The 9603-nt window shown below is 51.0% G+C and overlaps 1 protein-coding gene across 1 annotated transcript; it reads right to left on the minus strand.

Moving 5' to 3' along the window:
* Positions 1–255: 255 nt before the first annotated feature.
* Positions 256–8241, minus strand: LOC129489748 (speedy protein E2B-like). The gene is made up of 8 exons (XM_055292827.2): positions 7933–8241; positions 7663–7844; positions 6464–6694; positions 5257–5315; positions 3951–4036; positions 1602–1920; positions 1375–1479; positions 256–520 (listed from the first exon to the last, which is right to left on the minus strand). Exons 2-7 carry the CDS (start codon positions 7769–7771, stop codon positions 1420–1422), a joined length of 864 nt encoding a protein of 287 aa, XP_055148802.1. The 5' UTR covers positions 7772–7844; positions 7933–8241; the 3' UTR covers positions 256–520; positions 1375–1419.
* Positions 8242–9603: the final 1362 nt, after the last annotated feature.

Consider the following 9603-nt stretch of genomic DNA (forward strand, 5'->3'; position numbering starts at 1 on the left):
TCCAAACTATCTGAAATAAACCTATTAATAATTCAATGGCCAACATTTTCCAAACAAACCAAGAAAATGCATAGTGCGCATGAAGCTATTGATTACAGTCTATGGCATTCATATTTCACAAAGAATTCTGTGCCAATCTCAGCCCCTGCACTGTGCCTTCAAATGCTTGTGGACTGTGGCAACCAAGTCCGTAAGAAACAGGAGCTCCAGTTTCTGCCCCAGGGAGGGTGGAATTCAGCAATATAAAAAGGGAGGTGGTGCCGCAGGAAAGGGTGGAACTGGAAACACTCCTGGTTTCTTACTTTTCTCCAAGGACTCCTAGAAGTACCCCACCCCCCACCCCCACCCCCACCCCTGCTCCCAGGAGGACAACGTGATCACTGTATTCAGCTCCATCAAGAACGGTCCAGGTTCTTCTAGATGGTATGCACACATGGCTCCTCTCCTCCTTCCTGGTGTCTGCCATAGCATTGGAATAAAGTTCCTGCTGAAAATCCGCATCTCCCCTGGGCCCGGTGTTCTGGAAGTGAGAGAGACGATGTCACACTTCAAGGAGGCAGCTCTCGAGACAGGAAGGTTATTCACATCCCATGTCAAGTCTAACTAGAGTTCAGAGCAATTGAGAAATGCAATTTTATCTCCTGCCTTTCATTCTATACCCTGCTTCTGAACCATCGTGTTCAACCGTGATACTCACGCTTTGGTGACCATGACTCCAAAACTCACTTAATACACCCAAGGTCAGCCCCAGAGATCTGCTTCATAGCAAGGACTTTGGGTGGGTCTGCCCATGGAGTAGGGCACCCTCAGAGAATGTGGCTTTGGACTTCATCACAGCTGGGGCCTTTCGTGTCACTTAAGATCTAAACTTGTAACCATGCTAGATCTGTTTCTAATGTGACAACATCGCGAACCATGAGTCCAGAAGCCTAATCCTAATCCTCCCTCCTCATGATGAAGTCTCATGCTCTGTGCTCAATGTGGTTAGCTGCGCAAGATGTAAACCAAAGCTTCACTGAACCCTCGACCCAAATCGGTAACTCAAGTGCATCGATCATAATGAACCTCCCAGAACTCAGTACTTATGATTATTTTTGAGTCAGGGTCTCACTCTGTCGCCTGGGCTGGAGTGTAGTGGCAGGATCAGGGCTCCCTGCAGCCCTGACCTCCCAGGCTCCAGCGATCCTCCCGCCTCAGCCTCCAGAGTAGTTGGGAGTAGAGATGCCTCCCACATCGCCTGGCTAATTTTTGTATTTTTGTGGAGGGGGGATCTCGCCACTGCCCAGGCTTGAAGCTGGATCAAACAATTGGGTTCCTCGGATTTCCGAAATAGACCCCAATATTCTGCCTTTACCCCAGAGGATGCAGATGTACCTTCTCTCAGGCCAATGACCTCAGGCCTCCACGGTCCCTGGAGCTCTAGGAAAGGCGAGCGCGATCTCGCGCCCACACCCAGTGCTGTGGGTCATAAGCCTGGATCTGGAAAAACAAACGGCCCTTAAGAAGATGGGGACTCCCCAGGATACCCCTCCCTCCCCTCGTCCAGCCTCCAGCCCACCCGATTCCTCTCCACCTCCTCCACCTCCCCAGACCCCACCCACCTCCTCCAACTCCTCCGGGGAAACCCAAGCCCTGCAGCGCATGGAACAGAAGAACTGGAATCGAAGCTTTTGGAACAAGGCTATCTGAGAGCGGATCTTCTTGGCCCTCCAGCGCATGGAACAGAATAACTGGAACCGACGCTTATGGAACAAGGGTATGTGAGAGCGGGTCTTCCTGACCCGCCAGCGCATGTAATGGAAGTGCTGGAACCGAAGCTTTTGGAACAAGGGTACGTGAGAGCGGGTCTTCCCGTACAGGAAGTAGAAGATGTTTCGTTTGGCGGACTTGTCATCCTCCTCCATGTCATTGGCCAGGTAGCTGGGGACAGAAATCAGGTTACTGCTCAGGGGCACCACCAGGAGAGACCTCCGGCTGAGGTCAGCTTCCCAGAGAGGAGGGCAAAGGACCGTCCCTAGCTCAGGACTGGCACCCACCCTGCAGAGAGCCACGCCTTCCTCAGGAGGGCTCTGCTGGACAGAGACCTGATCAAGGGCATCTCTCGATCCTTCAGGATGGAGACAAAAACCCAACTGGTGGCCAAGAGTGGTGGCTTATGCCCGGAATCCCAGCACATTGGGAGGCCAAAGCAGGAGGATCACTTGAGGCCAGGAGTTTGAGACGGGCCTGGGCAACATAGCAAGACCCTCGTCTCTATTGAAAATATAAAAAATATGCCAGAAGCGGTGGCTCATGCCTGTAATCCCAGCACTTTGGGAGGCTGAAGCAGGTGGATCGCTTGAGGCCTGGAGTTCAAGACCAGCCTGGTCAACATGGAGAAACCCTATCCCTACTAAAAATACAAAAATCAGCCTGGTGTGGTGGCACACTCATTAGTCCTAGTTACTCAAGAGGCTGAGGCACAAGAATTGCATGAACCCAGGAGGAGGACGTTGCAGTGAGCCGAGCTTGGACCACTCCATTCCAGCCTGAGAGGCAGAGCAAGACTCTGTCTCGATAAATAAATAAACAAATAACTGTCCAGGTGTGGTGGCACAGCCCTGTAGTCAAAGCTAATCCAGAGGCTGAGGTGGGAGGATCGCTTGAGCCCAGGATATGGAGGCTGCAGTGAGCTATGATCTCACCACTGCACTCCAGCTTGGGGGACAGGGCAAGTCTGTCTCAGAAAAATAAAAGAAATTGGATACATTGATATTTTGCCAGGACTCTGCCTTCTACAGGCGTCTAGTCTAATGGGACTGGGAGTAATCAGGGCAGATGACCTTATCCCAGTGTCCAGGATGTAACTGGAGAGCTACAGGCATGCAGAAGTTGGAAGATGAGGGAAGGCATCCCAGAGGCTGTGGGGTGAACTGAGTTCAAGGAATGGGTCTTTCCCTTCAGAACCACATGTGTGTGGGACACCCAGACAGAAAACACATATTCAAAGTCGAGTGGAGGGCATTTGGAAGGAGCAGTGAAGCCACGCCAGGGAACACCAAGATGGCGAGCCAGTGTGCTTGTAGAGATTGTAGAGAGGGTGGAATTGGCACTGTGGACCCTGGCCTCGATAGAGAAAGACATCAGCTAACGAAGTTGTTCAGGTGGACAGTGAGGTTGTCATGCTTTGGAAAGATGCTCAGGCTGCCCTAGGAAGCCCCCTGGCTTGGGGAGAGACTCCAGGAGACCCCAGCAGGGAGCATTTGACAGTGGATTCGAGTGATGCGAGGGGGACCTGAACTGTGACCTCTGTCATAGGAACCCGGAGGAGGTTGATGGCGTTTGTGGTTGATGTGGGAAGGACAGAGAGAGAAGAACCAGAAACGTCTGCTTGCTGGGGGAAGTGTCGTGTCCGCTCCTCCGCTCCTTTTCTTCTCCCCTTAGGAGCGGTTTATGGTTCCTTTTGCTTTATTCTTTTATTTGTAGACTGGCGTTGGAATTTGTTTTTTTTGGCTTTTTTTTTTTTTTTTTAGAAATAGTCTCACTCTGGCTGGAGTGCAGTGGCTCAATCTTAGCTTACTTTAACCTCCACCTCCTGGGTTCAAGGGGTTCTCTTGCCTCAGCTTCCCAAGTAGCTTGGGTTACAGGTGCACAACACCACGCCCGGGTAATTTTTCTATTTTTAGTAGAGACGGGGCTTCACCATTTTGGCCAGGCTGGTCTCGATCTCCTGACCTTAGGTGATCTGCCTGCCTCGGGCTCCCAAAGTGCTGGGATACATGTGCGAGCCACCCCACCCAGCCTGAGTTTCTTTTTAGAAACAACAGTCTAAGATGCTATAATCCTGTCTTTTTTGTACACAGAGTAAAGAGGACAAATAGGTGAAAGAATAAATGAAAGGCTGGAATCCCACTTCCCCGGCTGTCCCAGGGCGTTGGATATTGACGGATAGGAGGCAGCAAACCACTCACAGAGCCAGGAAGAAATGAATGCGTTGGTATTGCCAGGAGAGGAGGCTGGCCCGGCTAAAATACGCTATGACCATAGCCAGGAGATACTGATGGAGAGAAAAGAAAACAGAGAGGGCGAGGTCACATCTTGGAAGACGAAGATTGTGGAGAGGGGGAATGAGGGTCTGGGGAGGGGCTGCCCCTCAGAGAAGGGACCTCAGTGTTTGGGTGACTGTGCTCATGTGGAAATTGCGGGGTGGAGGGGTATTCGAAGGTCGGATGCAAATCCGAGAGGCTGGAGGAAGGGTTTTTGGTGATGCTCCCAGGATGGTGGGCTCCGATGGAATCTTTGGAGGGGGTGTGTCTAGGTCAGCTGGTGTCAGCAGGGTCTTTTGTGTGCCAGGCAGAGAACTGTCCCAAAGAGCTGAGAGTAGAGGAGCCAGGAGTTTCAGGGCTGCGGCCAGACTGTGGCCGAGGGCTCAGATCCCAAAGGACCCATAGGAGAGGCAGGGGCCATTCATTCACTCTGCAAGAGACCAGCAGAGTCCTGAGGGAGATGCTGACAAATCATAAAAAGACCAAGAATAGCCAGGAGTGGTGGCTCAAGCCTGTGATCCCAGTAGTTTGAGAAGCTGAGACAGGAGAGTCATGTGAGCCCAGCAGTTGGAGAACCTGGGCAACACGCAAACCCTGTTTGTATAAAAATTATTCAAGCATGATGGCATGTGCCTGTACTCCCAGCTACTCAGGAGGCTGAGGCAGGAGGATTGCTTGAGCCCAGGAATTAGAGGCTGCAGTGAGCTGTGATCATGCCACTGCACTCCATCCTGGGAACTCAGCTAGATACTGTCTCGGAAAAAAAAAAAAAGGGTGGGCACCAAGACTCAAGACTGTGGGAGCTGGAGAGGCATAGTGGCTCACGCCTGTAATCCCAGCACTTCGGGAGGCCAAGGCAAGCAGAACACCTGAGGTCAGGTGTTCAAGACCAGCCAGGTCAACTTGGCAAAACCCTGTCTCTACTAAAAACACAAAAATTAGCCAGCCATGGTGGTGCATGCCTGTAATCCCAGCTGCTTGGGAGGCTGAGGCAGGAGAATGCCTTGAACCCAAGAGGCGTCGGCTGCCATGAGCCAAGGTTGAGACACTTCCCTCCAGCCTGGGCAACAGAGCAAGACTCCGTCTCACAAAAAGAAAAGAAAAAGACTGTGGGAGCATCTGGTGGGAGGGGCTGGAGGGAGAGAGGAGAAGAACTGTGGGTTTGGAAGCCGTACCCTCCCCCCAGCGGTGTGTTGAAGCAGGAACACAGTTCTGTGGAGAACAAGCTTACCTTGTCTGACACCCTCAGGTATTTGTCCCAGGCCAGGAATCTTTGAATGACAGGATCCTCTGTGATTAGAGAGCAGATGTCAGCATGAGAAGCAGGACAGGGTTTCCATGGGAGCAGCAGGGCAGCGAGGAGAAGTGTGCCTCCCGGGGGGAAGTCTCAGGATTGTGGCCACGGGTGAGGTGGATGGGAGAGGGGAGAATGAGTTTCACTGGGCAAGGGAGAGGGGCTCCTGCTCTGAGAATCCCCTGAGAAGAGGCCGAAGGAGGCCCTGGGTGTGAGAATCTACAGGATGTAGAGCTGGGAATCAGCCAGGACCCCCTCCAGCAGACACGGAGGGACCACTGCAGAGTCATAAAGGAATTCCCATCATTTCCTCATGAGACAGTCACATCAGGGTGTGACCATGGCCTTGGTATCCCCCTCTACAGTTGGAGACACTTAGGTTTAGAAAAGTCAGCAAGGGACATTAAGTTTCAGAGGGCACAGCTGAAGCCACTTTCTTTGATTTTTTATTTTGTTTGTTTATTTATTTATTTATTTATTGAGATGGAGTCTCGTTCTGTGGGCCAGGCTGGAATGCAATGGCATGATCTCAGCTCACTGCAACCTCAGCCTCCCGAGTTCAAGCGATTCTCCTGTCTCAGTCCCCTGAGTAGCTGGGATTACAGGTGTGTGCTACCACTCCTGGCTAATTTTTGTATTTTTAGTATAGATCAGGTTTTACTGTGTTGGTCAGGCTGGTCTCCAACTCCTGACCTCAGGTGATCCACCTGCCTCAGCCTCCCAAAGTACTGGGATTACAGGTATGAGCTACCATGCCCAGCCTTGCTTTTTCTTTTGAGACAGAGTTTTGCTCTGTCACCCAGGCTGGAGTGCAGTGGTGCCACCATAGCTCACTGCAGCCTCAAAGTCCTGAGTTCAAGCAATCCTCTTGCCTCAGGCTCCCAACATGCTGGGATCTCAGGCATGAGCCACCACACTTGGCCCAAAAGCAAGCTTTCTTATCCCAAGCGCCGACCTTTATAAAGTCCAGCTTAATCCTCTATCATCTCCTAAGCGTCCCTCATGAGTGATCACTTCAGAGTCCTCCTGCATGGAGAGCTCACCCACTGGGGACATATTTTTCTCACTGGAAAGTGTGGTTATTGGAAATTTCCTCTTTTTGGAAAGAACAGGATTGGAGGTGCTCTCTGGGGTGTCCTCCTACCAAGCAGCCTGTTGAAAGCCTCGTGGTGCTCAGGGAGCACGGATGACACTCGCCGCCGCTTTATATTCATCTTGGGGCCACACAGCCTCTCTGCCACCCAGGTCTCCTCAGGCTCAGGGGTGAGTTCCTTCTGTGACTCCTCCAACGACGACTCCTCAGATTCTTCCAACCACTCCCTCTTCCTTTTCCAGCAAAGGGATCTACGTGGGAGGCTGGAATCTACCCAAGGGGCTGAGTAAAGAAACCAGGCCACGGTGTAATGCTTCTGCAATTGATCACCTTAGACCCCGACCCAAAACCCCAAACCACTATCCATCCTCCCCAGCCTCGCACTGTTGGCTTCTCCAAGCCATCTTTCTGAATTTCTCCTCTGCTGAGCCCCATGTGCCACTCCTTCTCCTCCCCATTCTTACGTCTCTCTGTCCTCAGAACACTGCCTCATGTCCTTCCCTGGTCGCTGGCTCTCTGAGTCCCTCTTTTTTTTGTTTCGAGACAGAATCTTGCTTTGTTGCCCAGGCTGGAGTGTAGTGGTGCAATCTCGACTCACTGCAACATCCATCTCCCAGATTCCAGTTATTCTCCTGCCTCAGCCTCTCAGGTAGCTGGGATTACAGGTGCCTGCCATAATGCCCAGCTCAATTTTGTAGTTTTAGTAGAGACGGGGTTTCACCATGTTGGCCAGGCTGGTCTCAAACTCTTGGCCTCAAGTGATCCACCTGCCTTGGCCTCCCAAAGTGCTGGGATTACAGATGTGAGCCACTGCACTCAGCCTGAATTTCTCCATTCTTCCCACACACCCTCCTCAGGTTCTCCTTCCTGACCTCTGACCCTTCTTTTTTTTTTTTTTTTTTTTTTTTTTTGAGAGAGCGTCTCACTCTCTCACCCAGACTGGAGTGAAGTAGCGAAATCTCAGCTCACTGCAACCTCCTCCTCCCAGGCTCAAGCAATTTTCTTGTCTCAGCCTCCCGAGTAGCTGGGATTACAGGCACGCACCACTACCGCCCGGCTAATTTTTGTAATTTTAGTAGCGATGGGGTTTCACTATGTTGGCCAGGCTGGCCTTGAACTCCTGACCTCAGATGATCTGCCCGCCTCGGCCTCCCAAACTGTTGGGGTTACAGGTGCGAGCCCCTGTGCCCAGCCCCCTTCCTTCATCTTAGTCAATCCTATCCCACCTCTTCTTCCTCCGATCCCCTCACCTGATGGTCCCGACACTTCATCATCCACCACCTCCTGGAGGGGGTACCCAAAGGTGCTCCGCTGGTGGCTCTGCCCCTCATCCTGGGGGTGCGGTTGATGGCTGGTCATGATGTTTCACAAAATCTGTCCCGTCCCACGGAACCTAGTCTCTGTTCTGTCTGTGGCCTTCTTCTGGACACAGCTACGATCCAGAAGAGTGTGTTATCGATTCTCGAGGCTGGGAGAAGTCAGTAGTGGAGAACAGTTCTGAAAAGATAACTGTTGCCCACCTGAGCTGCAGGTGCCCACCGAGTCCAGTCCCTCCAATCAGGAAGGTCGGAATCTCTGATGTCATCGGTCAGTCCAACCTGGCAACCAGTTTGAAACAAAACACAAGTAACTGCCAGGCTGATCTCTTGTCCTGGAGATTCTGGGTGAATGGTATCTCCTGCTACTGTCCCAACCTCAGACCACTGTCCAAAAGCATCTTCAGGGTCTCCACATCCCTCTGTTCCCTGTCCCAGCAGAGACTGTGTCCTCTCCACTCAAAGCTTGAAGGGTGTCGGGGTCTCCTCTTCCCTGTACATGCCCATTTCAGAGTCCAGTCTGGTGGGAGAAGGAACAGGGTGGGAAACTGTGAAACCTTACAAGAGCGAGATTATCATGTACAAGAGTGAGATTATCACGTACAAGAGTGAGATTATCACGTACAAGAGATCCCAGGAACATTGACTTGATGAAAAAGTCACATCAGAGCACTCAATTTGGCAGAGCTTTTCTGCCGAATGTTTACTGACATTCACTGTCCGAGATTCTATACTGGGGGTTCACGCGTCCTCTGCCCTAAGGCATCTCTGAGTCCAAGAGACATTTTGAGGCCTGAAAATCATAGGAAACTGCCCCTGAGCTCACACATATTTCCAATGGTGTCCCCAATTTCAGGGAGTCCATGGATCACCTAAAGCCAGCCCCTCCAGTTCGGCTAAGAAACTCTAGTCCCTATATCAAGTTTTGTATCATATGTATTGCTCTGAACTCAGAAATTTCCCTACCATTTATGGATTCTATGACTAAAATATCGCATGTACAAAAAGAGTAAGTCGACAAATCTCAGCTGTGCACAGTGGCTCATGCTTGTAATCCCAGCACTTTGGGTGGCCAAGGGAGGAAGATTGCCTGGGCAACAAGAGCAAAACTCCGTCTCAAAAAATATAAAGAACCTGTGGGTGAGTTCCCACATGGCTTCCTAATGGTCTGCGGCTCTCCTAGGAGTCTCTCGCTCATGGGAAAGGCACAAACTGAATGCGGAAGGAAACCCCATTGCTGTGGAAGTCCTGTTGTTAGGAAGCTCTGCTTTTCTGGAGTTCAAATTCGCATTCATGACACTTTAAACCGTCAGAGCTGGGTGTGTCCTCCTACAACAAATCACTTTACTCTCTCTCTCTCCTAGTTAACAGGCTTTCAAATATTAGAACATCCATATTCTGACCCCATTAAAATTTCTCTTTTGTGGAATGAAAAGCTCTGATTTAACCCATCTTCAAGCCTGGTATGCGTATTCCTCTCTGTTCTGGCCACCTTGTCTAGACAAACTACACTGAGGCAGTGCCCATCTTAAATGATTTTGATACATCATCAAAAAATGGGCAAACCAGGCATGGTGGCTCATGCCTGTAATCCTACCACTTTAAGAAGCCGAGGCAGACAGATCACCAGAGGCCAGAAGTTCAAAACCAGCCTGGCCAACATGTTGAAATCCGTCTCTACCAAAAATACAGAAAAAATTAGCTGGCTATGGGGGTGCACATCTGTAATCCCAGCTACTTGGGAGGCTGAGGCAGGAGAATCGCTTGAACCTGGAAGGCAGAGGTTGCAGTGAGCTGAGATTGCACCACTGCACTCCAGCCTGGGTGACACAGTGAGACACCATCTCAAAAAAAAAAAAAAAAAAAAAAGGCTAA

The sequence above is a fragment of the Symphalangus syndactylus genome, chromosome 9 (genome assembly GCF_028878055.3).
Source record: "Symphalangus syndactylus isolate Jambi chromosome 9, NHGRI_mSymSyn1-v2.1_pri, whole genome shotgun sequence".
Lineage (NCBI taxonomy): Eukaryota > Metazoa > Chordata > Mammalia > Primates > Hylobatidae > Symphalangus > Symphalangus syndactylus.

Bases quoted from the DNA above. Each gene is read 5' to 3' on its own strand.
- LOC129489748 (XM_055292827.2), bottom strand. From the start codon at position 7,771: ATGACCAGCCATCAACCGCACCCCCAGGATGAGGGGCAGAGCCACCAG. The intron at 4,037-5,256 runs GTAAGCTTGTTC...TCTCTCCATCAG, and splicing joins ACCTGAGGGTGTCAGACAAG to TATCTCCTGGCTATGGTCAT. The intron at 1,480-1,601 runs GTGGGTGGGGTC...TTGTTTTTCCAG, and splicing joins CCCCGGAGGAGTTGGAGGAG to ATCCAGGCTTATGACCCACA.